This window comes from Orycteropus afer, unplaced genomic scaffold, assembly GCF_000298275.1.
Source record: "Orycteropus afer afer isolate SDZICR_OR568_19922 unplaced genomic scaffold, OryAfe1.0 scaffold00217, whole genome shotgun sequence".
NCBI lineage: Eukaryota > Metazoa > Chordata > Mammalia > Tubulidentata > Orycteropodidae > Orycteropus > Orycteropus afer.
This window is the reverse complement of record NW_006921804.1, coordinates 4,714,294-4,735,610: the sequence shown is the minus strand read 5'-3', so window position 1 is coordinate 4,735,610 and position 21,317 is coordinate 4,714,294. Positions and strand designations below refer to the sequence as shown.

The 21,317-nt window shown below is 41.8% G+C and overlaps 1 protein-coding gene across 1 annotated transcript; it reads right to left on the bottom strand.

Annotated features, from left to right (window-relative positions):
• Window positions 1-3,546: 3,546 nt before the first annotated feature.
• On the bottom strand, window positions 3,547-20,830 carry GATAD2B (GATA zinc finger domain containing 2B). Its single transcript, XM_007948567.2, has 10 exons — window positions 20,496-20,830; window positions 10,996-11,125; window positions 10,226-10,357; window positions 9,782-9,913; window positions 7,973-8,143; window positions 6,919-7,234; window positions 5,635-5,837; window positions 4,644-4,754; window positions 4,347-4,464; window positions 3,547-3,680 (listed from the first exon to the last, which is right to left on the bottom strand). The coding sequence occupies exons 1-10, from the start codon at window positions 20,828-20,830 to the stop codon at window positions 3,547-3,549; spliced, it is 1,782 nt and encodes a 593-aa protein (XP_007946758.1).
• Between the last annotated feature and the right edge of the window lie 487 nt (window positions 20,831-21,317).

The window sequence follows — 21,317 nt, the reverse complement described above, 5'->3', positions numbered from 1 at the left end:
GTACAATTCCTTTTAAATGGATCAAGAAATAGCTTATATACACGAATGAGTCCTTGTTATAACATCTCGGCAGCAAATATCATAAGCTAATGAAGGTCTTGTTGGAAGGGAAAGGAGCCTAGGATTGGGATGGGGTTGGGGGTGTGGAGAGAAGGGGTTGCCTTCTGGAGGAGTGGGGAGAAAAAGGAGTGGTGGGGGAGAAGGAACAAAAGTAAAATATCAAGAAGCATCTTTACAAAGCAGTTCTACAGCTAATTCCTTTTAAAGGGGAAAGGAAAGGTAACCAAAGCAGGAAAACATTTATCTGTCTTAAAAAAAAAAAAAAAAGAAAAGAAAAAAATGTCTACCATACATACATCCAAAAGTGTGGAGAAAAATACTTATTCCAGGGATGGAGGGAGTCTGGATGCTGTGGTCAAATGACAAAATAAACTGACAAATAAGGACCTCTGTTCCCTAGCTTTACCCAAGCCTTACCACTAATCCACCCATTTCAGGCTTCTAGGGAGTAAGACACTGCCCATAAACTACTGCTTTTGGTGCCTCTAGGGATGGAGAAGGCCACACAGAACTGGTGGGATACTCACTCTATTATAACCCTGAGCTTCAGAGCTCTAGGGATAAAGGATGACTCAGGGAACAAAGGGCCTTTCCTCTTATCTTTAGGGCATAGAGTTTAGTGTCTACAGAGCCCAAGGCCTGGAGATGGACAGTTAAGAATAGACTTGCAGGGATACAAGGCAATCAGTGATGAAAAAGCAGAGAAATGTGGAAGACAGAGGGATGAGGGAGAAGGAGGGAAGGGAGGAGGTGGAAGGCTAATACTTTACCATGATTAGGGAGACCTCACCCCCATCACTAATCCCTGGGAAGGGTATGAAAATGCAGACTGGTGGGGAAAGAAATCCAACTTCAGCAACTGAGAGAAGGGTCACGGAACTCTACTCATCAATAAGCAGCTTCTATGTAACTGACCCTGGGGTGATAAAGAGAGGGAAGACTCCACCCTCTTCCCCCAGCACCTCAGCACCTAAGCAGGCCTTTGACTACAGATTTCTCTTCCCCATCACTCCCCATCTCTACAACTTACTTCCAAACCCCATTCAAAGGTGGCCTGGCTTCCAGGGAAGGGACTCAGCTTAGGGCAGGGACAACCCCCAGCCAGACGGTATTGCACATTCTCTGTTCCTTACTTTTAATCTCAACTGACAAGCTTGGGCACCTCGTACCTCTGAGCACCTCTGAGCTGGGGGACAGAGAGACATAACAGAAATGGCACTTCATCATGGGGGGGAGGGCTAGACAGACATGCCACAAGGCAAGATGACTTTTAAGGAAAACATTAAAAAAAATTAGCTTCCAATTTTGTGGAAGAGAGAAAAGCAAAACCAAACGATTTATCCAGTGCTTTCAAAGCACAGAGGGCAAAGAAAAGATGTAAGAATATATCTTTATATATATATATATAATTTTAAAATAATCCCAGACCCAGTTCCATTAACCCTCCCTCCCATCCCCACCATTTACAGTCAGGGGTAACACATTCCCCAGAAAAATACTCGAAAAAGACCCCGTCACTACCTGTTACTAGCATCTAGCTTCCAGATCATTTCACCACTGGGGGGAGCCCAGATACAGGCTGCATCTCTGCTCCTTTATTAAGTGCTCAATGAATTTGGGAGAAGGGAATAAAGAAAATAAGCTGGGAAGGCCCGTAGGGCCAGTATAATCACCCACAGTGGTACTGGGGTGTTGGGAGTAAGAGGCCAGTAGGGGGAACTGAGCCTGATTCCAGCTCTTTCTCCCATTCCACCTCCAAACTTTTTAAGGGGAAAGATGTGCAGCTTGTGTGTGTGTTAATTTTAAAAGTGCCTTACTTTAAAAGAATTATTTAACTTTTAAAAATAAAAGTGGAGGAACTTCCCCAGGTGGTTTTCAAGGGTAAAATATTAAACTCCTCCTCATACCTCTCTGCTCAGAGTATCCCTTCAGTGCACTCTGGTAGCTTTCAGAGCTGGAGAGACGGGCATGTGCACACTATGAGGAGAGCAGAAACCCTATTTTAAAGGGCTTCCCTTACCTCATAACAGCCTGGCCCCCTCCCCTTTCTCCCACAATGGGGGCAAATGGGATGCTAATCTCCCCAATCCCCAAAAACAGCAACATTGCACAATTCAATTCATTCTCTACATTAGTAGCACTTAAGAAAAATAAAACAACAAAAAAGCAAAATTAATAGAATTGTGGGAAAAGAAACAAAAACTATTTTTATAAGCAGAGGTCCAAAGCTGTTTTGATAATATGAGTGGTTTGGCTTTGAGCAGTTGGTTTTGCAGTTAGTGAAGTAGAGTCAAGGCAGAGGACTCCAACCTGATTAGGTAGCCTCACCCTCACCTTCTGGCACTCAGAGGGTAGGGGACAGACAAATATAGAATCCCAACTGCTAGGGGAGAAACCTCTTCTTTTTTCTTCCAAGTCTATTTCCCCCATTTTGTTATTTCACTCACCCCAATGCTCATTCCAACCTCTAGGACACCCAGCAAAGTACCTGGGAACAGTATGGCTACAGCCATTCCTCTATACAGAAGGGGCTGTGGTTAGAGGGGACAGACTAGGATTTAAAAAGGGGGGATGGGAGGAAATTTTACAAAGAAAGTAAGATGGAATGAATTTGGGCTAGTTGGCCTAGAAAAGACTTCCGTGTTCCCACTGGGGTCAGGAGACCGATCTTATTCCCCCAGCATCAAGAAGGCCAGGACCTGCTCTCATTCCTCCCTGGTTCAACTTTATACTCATCATCACCTCCTTCCCCTCTTCCATGAATAAATTCCAGGGTAGAGTTTAAAGCTTCTCCCTCTAGGCTCTTTCCCCTCATTCTTAGAACCCAAGCCCAGTACTAACACTCTCTCCTGAGCTCTCCAGTCCAGAGACAGCCAAGGCTGGGTGGGACGGTGCTGCTCCTCGTGTGACACCACCAGCTCCCCTCACCCCAGGTTAAGTGCATTACAAACTGCTCCTATAGTCCCAGTCATGTCCTATATGGCAGTTGGGGACCTTATTAAAATGCTCCTATTATTTAATTGAATGTCATTTGTGTTTAAAAAAAGAAAAAGAAAAAAATTGGGATAAAATAAAAAGGTTTAACCGTTCACTGAACAAAGGGAGGACACACAACATCATTAAAAATGATAATAATTATAGCATAAAAACAAACTTTAGAAACACACGTCAGAGGGCATAGATTCTCCCCAGGACCTCACTCTGCCCTCTATCAGAGGTGAAGGTCCACCTCAGTGTTAAAGGAAACTGAAGAGAGAAGACAGAGCGGCAGAAGAACAGATCGCAGCAGTATGAGATAAAGGGGAGGTGCGGGGCAGGGCGCGTGTGTTTTCTTGTTGATTTCTATTTTTTTGTCTTCTGCTTTTCTGTTTTGTTTTCCGTGTATGGTAGGCACCAGTACAGGCACTGCATGCGACGGAAGTTGGGGCAATAGGAGAGGAAAAGGGTCAAGGATTCAAGGTTGGGGCAGGACAAGTGGAACAGGCGTTATTTCTGTCCACTGATGGACTGCGATATAGACCGGGGAGGAATCATGTCTAAAAGGTATTCCCGCTGTCGGTCTGCCAAACTGGGGGCTTTGTGTCCTCCGATGCCAGTGTTCAAGTATGCAATGTTGACACCTAGACCCAGGAGACAAAAGTGGAGGGCAGATATTAAAAGAGAAAACAGCACTCCCTACTGTACTACCCTGGGCTGCAGAGTTGGAAAAAGAGATGAAACATTAAAAGTCATCTGCACTTTAATCTACACTCAACTAGATTTATTCCAGTAGCAACTTCCCCCTCTGGCTTCCAACCTTTAGGGAAAGAGATCTTCCTGAAATTTTAAGTGTACCAAAATAATGAACGTGGTCCTACTGTTTGTAAGAAATAGGCAAAACAGTGGTGAGAGGAAAGGAATCAAAGAAACAGAATAGCTTACTGTGCTTTAATTTTAGGGTACTAACTGTGGATAAGCATGCTGGATCATTCAAACAGGATTAGGACAGCTGACCCTGCTGTCCTGGTCAAAAGGGATTAATAACCACACACTCGAGGGCATATTAGCCTTCAAATTGATAAAGGCAAGGACTATACTGCTTTCACCACCAAAACCCTAGTGCCTAGTACTACACCTGGAGTGCAACAAGAATTTACCAAACATTTGCTGAACAGTAAGTGTGAAGGGAGTAGATCTAAAGAAAGAGCAGAAAGCCAACGAGAGGACAATTCACCTAAGGGGACTGTGAAGAATCGTATACTAACCAGTTGAATCCTGAGAAAAATACTCATAAAAACCTTTCTTACCTGGCATACCAAGGAGGCCACCTGGTACAGACAACTGGGGTGCCTGTGCAAAGTTGGAAAGCATGGAGCGGGCAGATGTGGGTATGCCACGCTGGAGGCTGCTCTGGGGCTGTGGAGCCTGTAATGAAGAGGAGAAAGCTGATCATAACTTTACCATGATGGAAGGTAAGGTGGGAGGCAAGGATATGGAAGAAAAGTAGAAGAGTTGTGTAATTTCTTGTGGAAGAAAGGACAAGTAAAGATAAATGATTTATAAACCCTTGAGAGAAATCAGGGCTGGAGGAGGGAGTTCCTTACCTGCCGAAGCGTATGATGTCTCATGATGGTCTCTTGTTTACTGACACTGGACACAGCTGGAGCCGTAGTGGGGGAGAGGGCTGCCTGCTGCTGTAATCGCTGTTCAATTTCCTGTTGGAAGTCATCAGTTCAATTTGGGCAGGACAGCACCCAATTTTCTCATCAGAAAACCTAGAGGTCTTATCTCTAATATTGCCAGCTAGTTGGAGGGATATGGAAAAGGCAAAAGAGTTTGGTGGGGTGGGTGTGTGGAGGTCTTTCGGTATAAGTAGCCAGCTTGCTTCACTGATTAAGGGTTTCCTCTCTCCAGGAATGTTAGCTCTCAGAAGCTGGTTGTAGGGATCAGGGTGTTAGGGGTAAACTGACTGATTAATTAAGGCTGATGAGTTACTGAGGTTCAGACTCCTATTTTCCAGAAAGTCCAAGATGCTACCTAAACAAAGGGGTCTGATGGGTGGTGGTATGGGAAATAGGGCAGAGGAAAAGTATCTGAGCTTCCTAATACATTTTCTCCTCTCCAAGACATTCTCATTCTATAAATACTTTGGGAGATGTTCACATACCCTAGCATCACCATTTTTCCTTGTGCTACTTTATAATCTACCCTTTCTCTTTTATTTCTTCATCAAATATGGATGGCAGATAATTCTTCTCCCAAAAACATTTACAGTACGAATATAAATTCCTCCCACCAAAATCCATGCTTGACAATACGAAATCGAGAATAGAAGGGATCGTTAGTGCTATGGGGAAAGCCAAGAGTCATAAGCCTTTTTTTCCTTCCCCCAGCTCCATCTATAACACGTTACTATGTCCTTACCCATTCAGAAATAATCAGTCAAATGGAAATGGAAAAGATAGAATGATAAGGAGAAATAAAGGGAACTTAGGTTTTCACGTCCAAAGATCAGTGGGAATCATAGGGACAACTCTTCTAAACTAGAAGAAACTACCTTTAGAAATCTGGACAAGTAGAAGTCAGAATTCTTACCTGTTCCTGCTGTAGGGCTTTAACAAAAGCATTTTTCAGCCTGTTGGTGTGTTCAGCCTTTAGAGCCTTCTTCTGGTTGGAGGTCATACATTGCTCACACAGAATCTTACCATTCTTTTCTTGCTTCCAGTGAGGGGTGAAATCTGTGCGGCACTGGGCACATACAAAGGGTTCGACCCGCAGAAGAGAGGCACAGCCTTTGCCTAGACACCAACACAAACAATAATCAGTAGCTTTGCATTTCTTTTCCTTCTCCTCTGTTTTTCCTCACCAAATGGAACTTTTATGAGGAGTTTATTCTGCTGAATTAAAAATGAGACTAGAAACATAGTATTCTACAACTTGTACTTTTTTTTTTAACATTTTATTTTTTGTTGTTGTTGAGTTATAAGTGCTTTTATTTCATTTGATTTTACTACTACTTTAGGAAATTCAGATAGTACCATCCCCATTTACAAAGCCAAATCCAGGGAACAGCTAACTGACAGAGCTAGGACTAGAATCTCAGTCTCCTGATTTCATACTGCATCACAGTGAGAAGAAAACATTCCATCGATTCAGAGTCACAAGACTCCACCTAACTCAACTAGTATTTTTGCTTCTCAGCACCTCCACAGCTCACCTGTATACCTTACTGCACATAACCTTCTATGTACACGTTAACTTTTAGCTATCAGTGTGTGAATTATCCACTCTGTGGTCTGTTTATAGCCAATACTGAGCCCTACAGGTACTTCCCTCTACTCTCAGGTGTTCTCCTAAGTCCAAATGTTTGGCAATTCAAGTTTAATAACTTCCATTACTCTAGACTGTATGGTGTTAACACTTTATCATCTAGTTCAGTATTGGTTTACAACTTTCATTTGGTTATTTCCCCCTATATTTAGTTATCTACATCAGTTTAGTATTCTATTTTCTCACCTGTAAGCTTTCAAAGGGTAGGAACATAATCGGTATAATGCAGCACAATGCTGGACAAACACTGATATTAAAAATATATGTCTATTCACCAAATTATGCTTGTATCATAATACACACCATTTAAAAGAATATAAAGCAAAAAAAAAAAAAAATAGATACACAAAATTCACAATAAAAACATCAAGCGCAAAATACACAGAAACACAAAAAGCTTTTCTGATATGCTGCTCCCAAATAACTTCTAAATAAAGGATTGGAGGTGGTTTGGCTATAGCAAGAAATATTGGCACAGTACCCTGCCCAATCAATCAGACTTGGCAACCTCTTGTGCTTAGATAGACTGTGTAGTGGACATAGGCTTACCTTGGCTGTCAATGACACTCTGTACGACTTCTTCCAAGCCTACCATGTAGATAAACTCGCTATTGGCTGCGCTAGGCAAAAAGTGAAGCAAGGGAGCAGGAGGTTTAGGGGGTGGAATCTCCAGGAGTGTCTTTTCCAGCTGTTTGCGAAGAGCCAATTTGGCTGCAGCCTGTGAGTTGGCAGCATCAGTCATGGCGCTGGGGCTAGGAAGTGGTGAGGACACTCTGTTCACGGTCCCTGGCTGGATATGGGAGGCAAGGTTCATATAGATGGCAGAGGATGTTGTTCGCTGACAGGGAACAGAAGAACTTGACTGCTAAAATAAATTGAGAATGGGGGTCAGTGATGGTATGTGAGAGAAAGGACCAATTTTTGCTTTCTTGGCAGAGGACACATACTGAGATCCTACCCTGGACTACTTTCCAAAAACTCAAGGGGCGGGGGGGAAGACAGGAGAGGTATCCAATTTATTTACTGAAAAAGAACTCTGGCACACAGGAAAAAAATGATGGTGGCTGTGAGCTAAAACTGTGAGCTATGAGAAACATAAAGACTAGGGATACTATTATGTCATATGTTCTTATGCTTCTTATTCCCTAGATCCTTCTACCTCTGTCTTCTAAAGAGATTCTAGCTTACTGATGCTCTGCTGTATAACCTCTTTATTCCACCATTATTTTCATCTCATTCCTCAAAGCTTCCACTTTTGGAACTGCTCTCAATCTAAGCTCCACCCAAATTATTCTTGTCCTAAAGTTTCTCTGGGAGCTCTGGTGGCGTGGTGCCTAAGGCATTTGACTGCTAACCAGAAGGCTGACAGTTCAAACCCACCAGCCACTCCTTGAAATGAAAGCTGGGCAATCTACTTCCGTAGTGATACCGCCTCAGAAACCCAAGGAGGGGTTGCTATGAGTTGGATTCGACTCCACAGCAGTGGGTTTGGTTTTTTTGGTTTTAGAGTTTCTCTATGTTCCCAAACTTAAAACATATGGCCTTTCCAACAGGGAAACCAAATGAAGGGTCTCTTTGTTACCACATTAGGGCTCCCTCTTACTGGCTGGTAATTGATGGCAGGGTTCATGTTGGGTGTTGTGGTGCGTACAAGGCCAGGTTTAGGTGGGCCCCGCTGGCTCTGGAGCTGAGCTGGGTTTGGTGCAATAACACGTTGAGACATCAACATATGTGGAAGGGTGGTGTTGGTTGCTGAACGGATGACACTGTGACCCTGAAGGGAAAAAGGAAGAAAAGAACAAGTCACAGGCAGTGTAATGTACTACAAAATGTTGAAGAGAAAACAGTGCCTATAATGCATAGCTGAGTACAACATAAGAACAGAGTTAGATTTGGTATTTATTTACATATATTTTTTAATTCTGACTTGGGTGAAAATTTACAGAGCAAATTCACTTTCCATACAGCAGTTCATATACACTTTGTCTCATGACATTGACTACAATTTACCACAATGCAACAGCTCCCCTCCCACTTCTTCCCCATAGTTACCTCTTCCCTGTGTCCTTCCGTCCATGCACTCCTGCCCCCTGAGCTGTCTCCCTGTGCATATACAGCCTTCTTTCTTCCATGATTGTTCTCTCCAAGGAGTGTATCTACCTCAGGTAAATGTTCAACTTCTATGCCTGTCTTTTGTTTGGCTGGAAGTCACAGGTGTGGGTTTAATTCCAGACCTGAAGGGCAGCTACAGACCATAGTCTCAGAGGTTTCACTAGGTTCCATCAGACCAGCAAACCTAGTCCCTTTTTTTTTTTTCCAAATGATTTTGAGTTTTGTTCCACATTGTTCTCCTTCTCTATCTAGGATCTCCTACATAGATCCCCCTCCAAGTGGTTGACAGTAGTAGCCAGGTACCATTTAGTTCTTCTGGTCTCACAGTCGTATGGGTTGCGGATCACATGGTACACCAGTCGCTAGGACTGTTTTCATGAATTTTTGGTTTTCTTCATTCTTCTTTGCTCTGGATGAGGAGAGACCCATTGTTGCATCCAGATGGCTGCTTGCAAGCTTTTAAGATCCCAGTCACTTCTTGCCAAAGTAGGAGGTGGAACAATGTTTTGTATAGTATGTTATGCCAAATGAGCTTGATGTCCAGATTTGGTATTTTTGTCTAACGTTCTTTGGGATAAATCTACCATCACTGTAAACCCTGATTACCCAAACTTATTGTCATCGAGTTGATTCTGACTTATAGCAACCCTATAGGACATGATAGAACTCCCACAAAGCGTTTCCAATTCTGTAAATCTTTACAGAAGCAGAGTGCCACATCCTTCTCCTATAGGGTGGCTGGTGAGTTCGAACTATTGACATCCTGGTTAGCAGCCAAGCACTTTAACCACTGGGCCACCAGGACTCCTTACTAAATTCAAACTCACTGCCATCAAGTCAATTCCAACTCACGGCAATCCCCACTGGGTTTCCAAGGCTGTAAATACTTAGGGAAGTAGATTGCTCCACCTTCCTTCTGTGGAGCAACTGGTGGGATTGAACCGCTGAGCTTCTGGTTAGCAGCCAAATGCCTTATCCACTACACCACCAGAGCCCCTTGGGCTCTTTACTAGTAGCTAGGAATTCCCTGCCTTTTTTGGTATACATTATTTAACTCTGTATGGAAAACAGCTAAAGTAGAAACCTTTTCTAGAGAAGAAAAACAACAGTGGAGAAATGATGATTATTCATCCTATCGTAGACTAAATCATGTCATATGGGACACCAACAGTGTTATCTGCATTATTAACATCTCTACCATGGCTAGGTTCTTCTCTTCTGTAATCTTTACAAAAGCCCTGAACAAAGATAGGACAAATGAAGTCCTTTGACTCTGGCCCTCCCATTATGGGTCACATACCTGTAATGTTCTCAAATTCTGAGGCTCAACCCCTTGGGCCCCAGGCCGGGAGGGAAGCTTGGATAGGCCCTGCTGTCCCACATGGGCAGGAGATGGCTGAACAATAGATGCTGCATTCTGTACAACTGGAGTCTGGAAGAGAGAAGAGAAAATGACATTAGAAAAAGCTAATAATAATCAAAAGTAAAAATCTAGAACAATTCTAGATATTTAAATATCCTTGTTGGTATAAAGCTCCTGTTAACCAGGAAACAGTAGAATTAAGGTTTCCTTGTTTAAGGTCTAAGACTGAAAAAAAAAAAAGAAAAAAAATCACTACTCCTAGAAATTAAACACCATGGAACCAGAGAAGAATGAACCACCCAGCTGAGCCTACCTGGGGTAGACCATTCTTAAACCAGTTTTTCTTCATTTTTCTAGTTCCTTATTTCACAGGCTCATTACCTTCTGGACTACATTCTCTTTCTGCAGCTGACTCTGTCTCAGTTTCTTTAACAGCACCAGTCGAGCTTCTTCTAATCGTAGTTCATCTCTCAGCTGCTTGATGAGCTGCTGACGTTCCTCAATGCCTTTCCCCTGGGGAAACAAGGAGACTGTCTGCTATGGCAGCAGGTACTCAAATCCCTTCCTAAAAGATGATCTCTACTTTTAAGGTCTAAAACCTTTATCTCCCACTCAAGAAGTAGAATGGTAATGGGATTGATATCTTTGTATCTCTGGGGTCTGGAACAGTGCCAGGTATTTAGTAGGTATTCATATAATCGCAGAATGAATGAAGGGCCCATATATAAATGCTAATTGACCAGAGTCCCTGTGAGATGAAAAAAATGACCAAAAGAGAAACATTATTGTTTCCTTTACAATAATTCTTCTAAATCTTTTAAAGCCACGTTTCCTCTAAATATGCATAAGAACTTAGGAATCTCTCCATATTCTAAGACCCAGGATAGAGTATGTTTGACATGACTTGAATTATGAAGTTTTGTTTTCATTTTCCAAAGACATTACACTGAATATGTTTTTTCAAACTATCTTCTCCACTTGATTCTAACAGTTCCTGCCAAGTAAACATGTCCTTGAGGTTGAGAATGACTACAAAGAGTTTTCATCAATGACTGGTTATTTAGTTATTTAGATACAGAAGTAAATAGTCAAAAAACAGAACTGCACTCTTTCAGAAGGAACATGAAATAAAATAGTGTTTTTGTTTTTACCTTAAACATCTCTAGGTTGGCTGCTTTGAGTCTTTCTTCCATTCGAGAGCTGGAACGGGGACTAGAAGCCTCATTGTCAGACAAAACAATGATGTCTGGGGAGGGGGTTAGCCTTCCTCGGTCTGGCTCACTAGACAACAAAAAGGAAAAATGAAGGCATTTCTGACAAGGAAGATTCATAGAAAATTTAAGAAATTATTTTCTACAACAAACAAAGAAATCCGAGGGAACTCGGGGTTTGTCTTCATTCATCCGGGCACAGACAGAGGCACTCAAATCCTAGGATAAAGATGACACCACAATGTGAGTGACAGCAAAACTTCAGCAAGAGTACTGCCCCTGTCTGTATATCTTATTAAGGCTGTCAGGCCAAAGATTAAAAGGCACTGAGTAGCTTTAGAAATATGAATTAGAGATGAATGCTCTTATCACACAGATTTTCATAAAAATTCTACATGTTTTTCCCACAACTAAATATATGGAACTCTCATACCAGAGTTCTATTTAGCACCTTGACTCTGAAAGCAGCTGTCTAGTAAAGACTTTGAAATATAAATCTCCCACTATGGCTCCCCCCATTCTTAAATGCATTATACCTGTTTCTCTAAAATGATGAAAAATGGCAATCACTCCCCTAAGTCCTGGGGTAATAAGCATCCTAGAAACTCTGATTGTCTTAGGCTCCCAAATCAATGGCCGTTTTTTCTAAATCTCTGATTTCTTAATCCAAAAACATCTTTCCAGAGTCTACTTTCCCTGAGATTTTCCACATAGTTAGACGCATACAGGTCTAGGGCAATGTGTTCTTGGTCTCATTTAAACATTTAACTCAACCTCTTAATACTTATACACCCACAAACCTGAGAGATTCTCCACCATTTCTCAGGTACTCCTGGCTCAAGTGCTGCTGGGACTTGGATGCCTATTGAACACAGCCCCCCGATGACTGGGACAGGCATTCGGTTTCTCTATAAGGTAAAAGCGAGTTGCTAAAATCAACCAACTTTAGCTGAAGAAACAAAATATGGAAACAGAATGATGAAATGACTATCTTGGAAACTATGAAGTTTGTCTGGACTGATCTATAATCACTGGTCATGTTGTTGTTGTTAGGTGCCGTCGAGTCATCTCCAACTAATAGCGACCCTATGCACAGCAGAATGACACACTGCCTGGTGCTGTGCCAGCCTCACAATCGCTACTATACCTGAGCCCACTGCAGCAGCTACTATGTAAATCCATCTTATTGAGGGCCTTCCCCTCTTTCATTGACCCTCCACTTTACCAAACAAGATAACCTTCTCCAGAGAATGGTCTCTTTCTGACAACATAACTGTGGTAGTGAAGTCTGTGTATCAACTTGGCTGGGCCTGGTTGAGTGGCTGGGCAGCTGGATGTAGTATTCCCCATGATGAGACTGGTAATCAATCCATGATGGAATCTACTGTGAGATGACTAGCTGCCTTAGAGATGTGGTCTGCTTCCTGTATATAAAGAGAAGCCTTGGGGAATGGTCTCTAGCTTATGCCACACTTAAAGCTTGCATGTAGCCGAGTCATTGTTCAATAGCCTCCCATGCTCTGTCAACCTTGGGACCTTCAACGGACTTGAATTAATGGTCTGCTGTGTGGTTTGGTAACATTGGGACTGTGGCCTTTTTACTTGTCAACCTTGGGCTTGGCAGCCTCAGCAGCCAGCAGCTGTCTGTGTGAAGAAAAGCCTCAAGCCTCAGTGGGCCAGGAGCAGGAGGCAGAGTTGAAACCCAAGGTTGAAGGGCTTTCACCTAGCCCCTAGAGCCTGGCACTTTGAACTCAGACTTAAAGCCTCCAAATTGTAAGAAAACTCCTGCTTGTTAAGGCCATCCCATTTGTGGTATATTCCTGTCAGAGTGGCACTAGGTAACCAATACAATGACCAAAGTAGGTGAGACAAAGTCTGGCTATTTTCACTTCCAAGGAGCATTTCAGCAGCACTTCTTCCAGGATAGATTTGTTAGTTCTTTTAGCAGTTCACGGTACTTTTAGCATTCTTCGCCAATACCACAACTCAAAAGCATCTCTTCTTCAGTCTTCCTTATTCACTGTCCAGCTCTCACACGCATATGTTGTTAAGTGCTGTCGAGTCGGTCCCGACTCATAGCGACCTCTCCTTGGGTTTCCGAGGCGGTATCACTACGGAAGTAGACTGCCCCATCTTCCTTCCAAGGAGTGGCTGGTGGGTTTGAACCGCCAGCCTTCTGATCAGCAGTCAAGTGCCTTAGGCACTATGCTACCAGAGCTCCCCACATGCATGTGAGGCGAATGAAAATACCATGGTTTTGGTTAGGCGCATCTTAGTCTTCAAGGAGACAACTTTGCTCTTCAGCACTTGAAAGAGGTCTTTTGCAACAGATTTGCCCAATCTGTCGTATCTTGACTGCTCCTTCCATTGGCATTGATTGTAGAACCAAGCAATATGAAGACTTTGACAACTTTGATCTTTCCTCCATCTATTGTAATGCTGCTTATTAGTCCAGTTGGGATTTTTGTTTTATGTTGAGGTGTAATCCATACTGCAGACTGCAGTCTTTAATCTTCATCAGTACATGCTTCAAGTCATCCTCACTTTCAGCAAGCAAAGTTGTGTCATCTGCATATCTAAGGTCCTTAATGAGCCTGCCTCCTATCCTGATGCCATATTCTTTTTCAAATAGTCCAACTTCTCCGATTATTTGCTCAGCATATAGATTGAATATGTACAGTGAAAGGATACAACCTTGACACACGTCTTTCCTGATTTTAAACTATGCAGTATTCTCCTTGTTCTGTTTGAATGACAGCTTCCTAGTCTATGTACAGGTTCTTCATGTGTACAATTAAGCATTCTGGAATTCCCATTCTCAATGTCATTCACAATTTGTTATGTCCACACAATCGAATGCCTTTGCATATTCAACAAAACACAAGTAAACATCTTTCTGATATCCTTTGCTTTGAGCCAAAATCCATCTGACATTAGCTATGATATCTCTCATTCCATGTGCCCTTCTGAATGCAGCTTGCATTTCTGGAAGTTCCCTATCAATATACTGCTGCAACCATTTTTGCATTATCTTTAGTAAGATTTTACTTGTGTGTGATATCGATGATACTGTTCAGTAATTTCCACATTCTGTGGGATCACCTTTCTGTGGAATGGATACAAACATGGATCTCTTCCAGACAGTTGGCCAGGTAGCTGTCTTCCAAATCTCTTGGCATAGATGAATGAGTGCCTCCAGCACAGCACCTGTTTGTTGGAACATCTCAATGAGTATTCCATCAATTACTGGAGCCTTGTTTTTTGCCAATTCCTTCAGTGCAGCTTTGATTTCTTCCTTCAGTACCACTGGTTCTTGATCATATGCCACCTCCTGAAATGGATAATCATCTACCAATTCTTTTTTGTATAGTGACTCTGTGTATTCCATCCATCTTCTTTTGATGTTTCCTGCATCATTCAACATACTGTCTATGGAAATCTTTCAATAGTGGAATTCGAGGCTAATATTTTTTCCTCAGTTCTTTCAGCTTGAGAAATGCCAAGCATGTTCTTTCTTCTTTTCTTCCTTTCCAACTCCAGGTCTTTGCACATTTCATTATAATAATTGACTCTTTCTTCTCAAGTTCCTCTTTGAAATCTTCTGTTCAGCTCTTTTATCCTGTCAATTCTTCCATCTGCTTTAGCTACTCTACATTCAAGGGCAAGTTTCAGAGTCTCTCCTCACATTCATTTTGGTCTTTTCTTCTTTTCCTGTCTTTTTAATGATCTCTTGCTTTCTTCATGGATGATGTTCTTTATGTCATCCCACAATCTCTCTGGTTTTTTGGTCACTGGTATTCAATGCATCAAATCTATTCTTTAGATGGTCTCTAAATTCAGGTGGAATATAACCAAGGTCATATTTTGGCTCTCATGGACTTGTGTGTGTGTGTGCATGCATGTGCACTTTAGGTGCAAGTTTACAGAGCAGAGTTTTACATTCAACATTTCATGTATATTTAGTTTCACTGCCCAACTACTATCCCCAACCCTAACCCACACTCCTCCCCCCCTCCCTGCCCAGTAACTCCATGTCCTGTACCCCTCATAGTTATGCACTCCTGTGTGTCCTGCATTTCCTCTGTGTGAATATTGCCCCTCCGGTGCCCCGTGGTCAATTGCTCCAAGGGATGCATTTCCATAGACTATGTGGGTGTGTCACCTTGGATTGAGTGGTCTGCGTGTACACCTTATTTACTATTGGGCTAAGAGCGAGCCCCCTAGGAGTGAGTTTTATTCCAGGCCTGAAGTATCTCCCAGGGCCATAGTATCTCATGCACTTCTTTCAATTGTCTTCAGCTTCAACTTGAACTTGATTATGAGCAGTTGATGGTCTGTTCCATAGTCAGCTCCTGGCCTTGTTTTGGCTGAAGATGTTGAGTTTTTCCATCACCTCTTGCCACAGATGTAGTCAATCTGATTTCTGGGTACACCGTCTTGCAAAGTCCACATGTATAGCCACCGTTCATGTTGTTGAAGAAGGTATTCACAATGAGTACGTCGTAGGCCTTGCAAAATTCTATTGTGCAATCTCCAGCAACATTTTCTATCACCAAGGCCACATTTTCCAACTACTGATGATGATTCTTTATTTCCAACTTTTGCATTCCAATCACCAGTGATAATTAACACATCTTGATTGCATGTTTGGTCAATTTCAGACTCCAGAAGTTGGTAAAACTCTTCAAAAACTTCATCTTTGGCTTTGGTGGTTGGTGTGTAAATTTGAATAGTAGTAGTATTAACTGGTCTTTCTCATGGGCATATGGATATTATCCTATCATTGACAGCACTGTACTTTAGGACAGATCTTGATACATTCTTTGTGATGAAGAATACCACACCATTCTTCTTCAATCTGTCATTCCCAGCATAGTAGATTATATGATCATCTGATTCAAAATGGCCAAAACCAGTTCATTTCAGCTCACTAATGCCTAGGATATTGATCTTTATGCACTCCATTTTTGACAACTTCCAATTTTCCCAGATTCATACTTTGCACATTTCACGTTCCAATTATTAATGGATGTTTGCAGTTGTTTCTTCTCATCTTGAGATGTGCCACATTAGCAAATGGGGGTCCTGAAAGCTTTACTCTCTGTACATCATTAAGGCTGGCTCTACTCTGAGGAGGGAGCTCTTCTCCAGTTATATTTTGAGTGCCTTCAGACATGAGGGGCTCATATTCTGGCACTATATCACACAACGTTTCACTGCTAACCATAAGGTTTCCACTGGCCAATTCTTTGAGAAGTGGATGGCTGCCTCTCCTCCTTCTTCCGAGTGTGTTGTCTAGCGGCTTAGTCACAGACCCAGAAAACTGAGAATGTGGGGTTGCAGAAAAATCCACTAGAGGGAGGAAAAAGCCTTTCGTCCTTTAACCCCAAGTTCTTGGGATAATTGTCACACCTAAATGTTGTTGTTGTTATTATGCCATTGTCTCTGACTCACAGAGACCCCTATACACAGTAGAACACAACACTGCCCGGTCCCACGCCAGCTCCATGATCCTTGCTATACTTGAGCCCATCGCCACAGCCACTGTGTCAATCCATCTTGTTGAGGGCCTTCCCCACCTTACCAAGCATGAAATTCCTCTTCAGGGAATGGTCCCTTCTGATAACATGACCAAACCAAGTAAGACGAAGTCTGGCCATTCTCACTTCCAAGGAGCATTCTTGGCTGCACTTTCTCCAGGACGGATTTGTTAGATCTTTTAGCAGTGGTACTTTCAGCATTCTTCGCCAACACCACAACTCAAAAGCATCAACTCTTTTTTGGTCTTTCTTATTTATTGTCCAGCTCTCACATGCATATGAGGCAACTGAAAATATCATGGCTTGTGGTAAGGCACACACACCTAAATAAAATGTATATATTCATCTTGTGGTGATTTTTTAAATCTGTCATAAGATTTCCTCTTCTCTACCTGATTCCCCAACATTTACATCTTTAGTCAGAAGTTCTTTTCATTCTGTTCCTGACTGGAGGGAATTCTTTCTCGTTCAAATTGAGTATTAGCTCCTGGTTAGGTATCAGTCAGCAGCAAGACAAGCAAAGCCGTTTCTGGATAGCGATTTTAAAGTTTAGTGGCATCTGTCAGGTAGCTGTATCTGAGAACAAACCTAAATACTTCATTCTTGTATATAATCAGACCCACGTTAGATAGAAAGCACAAGTAAAGCAAAGTCCAGTACTTTAAAAAACCAAAACCAAAACCTATGACCTGGGATTCTGGCCTCATTTGTTAAATTTTCCAGAGAGAGGAATTATTTTGCCCTTTTTCAAACATATACAAGTGAAAACTGTGAGGCCAGAACTTGATGGGACTGCCTTATTTTTCTAGGTCTTCCAAGTTTACTACCTTTGACAGGATACAGTCACCACTTTTCTATCACTATTTAGTGGAAAATAGTTTTCTTTCTCTGACAGATTTCTGTCTTATACAGGTTCTGGCTTTTGCAAGTTTTACTACTATATTGCAATGTTTGGGTTTTTAAGTATGACACTCTACCTCTTAGAGAGATAATCCAAAACAAAAAAACAAATTCACTTCCATCAAGTCAACTCCAACTCACAGTGACCCCCTTTGGGCTTCCAAAGTGGCAAATCTTTAGTGAAGTAGATTGCCTCGTCTCCCTTCCACAGAGTGGCTGGTGTGTTTGAACCGCCAGCCTTCTGATTAGCAAATGCCTTAAGCACTACACCACCAGAGTTCCTTAGAGAGATAATATTAAAAGCCAATTCTTTGCTGATATCACTTGTGACTCAAATTGGCAGATTCCCAGATGCTATAAAGCTAATCCTTATCTCAGAAGTAAAAACAATGGAACAGTAAGAGAACTGACAAGTCTTTCTAGCATTCCAAAATATCAGTAGTATTGGTTTCATGCATACCTTATTTCATAGATACATAACTTGATCAAATGATGACAAAAAATATTCAGGCAATTATGATATACTACCATGTCAAGAACTCTTCATCTTTTCTGCTTTCAAATTCTCTCTCCCTTTTGCCCATATCAAAGAAATCATGTTTTTTTCTTGCTGAGCAATCTATCAATATTATTCATTCTTACAAAATAGAGCTGAGGGCTAAGTGAAAATCACTGACAGTATCTGGTAACAAAAGAGGGAACAAAAAGGAACAAGAAGGGAACAAAAAGGCCTACTTTTTCAGGTAGAGTAGAGAGTTAGATGGTGTTCACCAAGCATCTTTTCCTGGAGGCCATTAAAACAGTCCCCAGCTCCTAAAGGATTATGTTTCAAAAGTTCATTCCCCAAAAAATAAAATTAAATGCAATAGTTGGGTTTTCAGGGCAGTCTGACTTTTAACACATAATGTATTTAAGATACTGGGCAATTAATTAACAAGATTACATTAATGAGATCTTACCAAAATGTGTAACAATGTTTTTATGAAAAATATATTTAAAGTTCCAATTTAGGATGTGAGGAATCCATCCGACATTCTTATTTTTTCTCTCCCTTGATTAAGTAGGATTAGTCACTTGTTCCAGAAAGGTAAGGTTGATTATGGAGCAAATGGGTTGTTCATGATCACATTCATTTCTTCCAGAGGCTCAAGAATTAATCGCCTTTTATAATATTCTGCTGATAATACTTACAACTTGTAGGTACTGTTGTTCTCCTCTTCCAGGATCACTAGTAAATTTATCTTAAGTTTCCTAAGGATTTTTAATGATTGTAGTAACTAAGGCACTTGACTGCCAACCAGAAGGCTGACAGTTCAAACCCACCAGCCACTCCTCGGAAGAAAGGTTAGGCAATCTACTTCTGCAGAGATACCACCTCAGAAACCCAAGGAGGGGTTGCTATGAGTTGGGTCGACTCCACGGCACAACAACAACAGAATTACCAAGAATAGCATTCCCTCACAGGGTATGGTGTTTAAAAAACAGTGCTGAGACAAGACTAGTAAGTAAACAGTAAAAGGTAGAGAAAGAAATACATACAAGGTTATAACCATTCTTTCCTCTCCCTTTCCTTTTCCATCAGCTAACTCACTGCTGTCAAGCCAATCTCGACTCATAGCGACCCCTCCTTGGGTTTCGAAGGCAATGTCTCTACAGAAGCAGACTGACCAATCTTCCTTCCGAAGAGTGGCTGGTAGGTTTGAACCACCAGCCTTCTGGTTAGCAGTCAAATGCCTTAGGTACCAGAGCTCCCAGTTAGGCCTCTTAAATGATTCTGCTTTGGATCAACCCTAGGACAGTCAAGAAGGTCAGCTGAAGAGTAACTAAGCACTGAAGAGTAATTCTTATGCCTATCAACTATCTGAAACATTAATAAGCTGAATATTCTTAAAACTAGGATTATATCATGATTTACTACTCAGGCAGGTTCTATCCTCAGCCAGTTCCAGGCACCTCTCCTTAGCGTATGGTACAAAGTTTTAAGTACTTGACCATTACAGGCACCAGAAAAAAGGCTTGTGAGAATGTGTTTCTGTGTTAGGAGGGAGGGGAGAGTGAGGAAGGGGAAGAGTGCCTGCAACAGCATGAGGGCAAGCATACACACTAGCAAATGTGTATGCATATGTGGAGGGTAGGGGGAGTGACATAAACATAGCAAGAATGCAAACATATTACCAATTTCCTTGTTGACAGAAGGACAAACCAGTCCTGTGTTTTTTGATATATTAAAAGCTGAGATTCCATAATAAACAGATTCTAAAACTAGAAATGATCTAAAAAGTTTTTCCCCCTCCTAAGATGGTATATAAGGAGCTCTGGTAGCATAGTGCCTAAGGCACTTGAACTGCTCACCAGAAGGCTGGTGGTTCAAACCCACCAGCCACTCCTCGGAAGGAAGGTTGGGCAATCCTACTTCCGTAGTGATACTGCCTAGGAAACCCAAGGAGGAGTCACTATGAGTCGGGGCTGACTCGATGGCAAACAACAACAACAACAAGATGGTTATAATGAGCCCTGGTGAAGCTGTGGTTAAGTGCTCGGCTGCTAAATGAAAGGTTGGTGGTTTGAACCCACCAGCTGCTCTGAGGGAGAAAAATGTGGCAATCTGCTTCTGTAAAGATTACAGCCATGGAAACCCTATGGGGCAGTTCTACTCTGTCCTACAGGGTTGTTATGAATTGGAACTGATACAACGCAATTTTTTTTTTTTTTTTTAAAAGATGTTATTAGAGTGAAGGTATACTTGGACTATCAGTTTTCTAGTATCCCCTTTATCCAGAATGACTGCTATATATCTTAAGAGTGAAAACTAAACAAAATTAAGCACACCTAGTTTTATTTGGAAATTAGGAGAATTCACGGCCAACATATATAATACAGATATATCTTCTTTCAAGAAGCTTTAGGATAAATAACACCCTTTTCTTGCTAGAATTCATTCCATTTTCATAGGCTTTACGAGAAGATCCTATCCTTGGAGACCTCTGAACTAAGCCATACCTTCGTCTAGCACTCATATCCACAGGCTCATCATTGATGTTTTCTTTGCCTGGCCTTCCAGCAGTCCTGCTGTCTCCATGAGGCCTCAGATTCCCATTGAGTTTCTCTTCATAGCCCTTGACACCACTGCCATCCTGTTTGGTAGGTAACTCATGTGACACTTCAAGGTTCGCTAAATCCTTTCTTTTGAGCAGTGCCAACATCTTCAGACGTTCCATGGCCTCATGCCCCTCCATTTTGAGCCGCTTTGCCAGGACATCATCTCGCTCATCTGCCGGGTCCAAGCTCCGCTTCAACAGATTCAGGCGAAGAGCATCTTCTGTCATTCTATCCATCCTACAGAAAGAAAAACACAGTGAGATCAGAATAAAGTCCCTTAAGTAGACCATATGAAAAGAGGATGGGGTAGTGAAGGTATTAAGAATCCTCGATAAATGTATACATGAAAATTGAAAGTTAACTGATACAACCTTCTACCCCATACTTTCCAAGAATATTCTTTATCAAAGGAGAATTCTCTACTTAACTTTAGCAATGAAAATAAACTTCAGATACTTTGCAGCTGAGGGTCTCACCTTATAAAAGCCTGAATCAAACACCACACTCACCTGGATGGTCCTTTAGAAGCCTACATCCTTCAAAAAATAAGCATAGTAAGTATGCATGTGTGCTCAAAAGCAGATGTCTCTGTTTTAGCTTTTGCATCAAATTCTCCTCCTAGGTAAAACTCTTCTGTGAATGGGAAGCTCCTCAGGTCACATAAGCTTTTATTTACTGTATTTTTATGCAAATAATGCATTTTATATATAATTGCCAACTGTG

What these genes read in the sequence shown, in the direction of transcription:
- GATAD2B (XM_007948567.2), bottom strand. Translation starts at nt 20,830, where the DNA reads ATGGATAGAATGACAGAAGATGCTCTTCGCCTGAATCTGTTGAAGCGG. An exon ending in GATATGAGTGCTAGACGAAG is followed by an intron (nt 11,126 to 20,495) that starts GTATGGCTTAGT and finishes TTTGTTGTCTAG; the next exon opens with TGAGCCAGACCGAGGAAGGC. An exon ending in AGAATTTGAGAACATTACAG is followed by an intron (nt 8,144 to 9,781) that starts GTATGTGACCCA and finishes TTTTCCCTTCAG; the next exon opens with GGTCACAGTGTCATCCGTTC.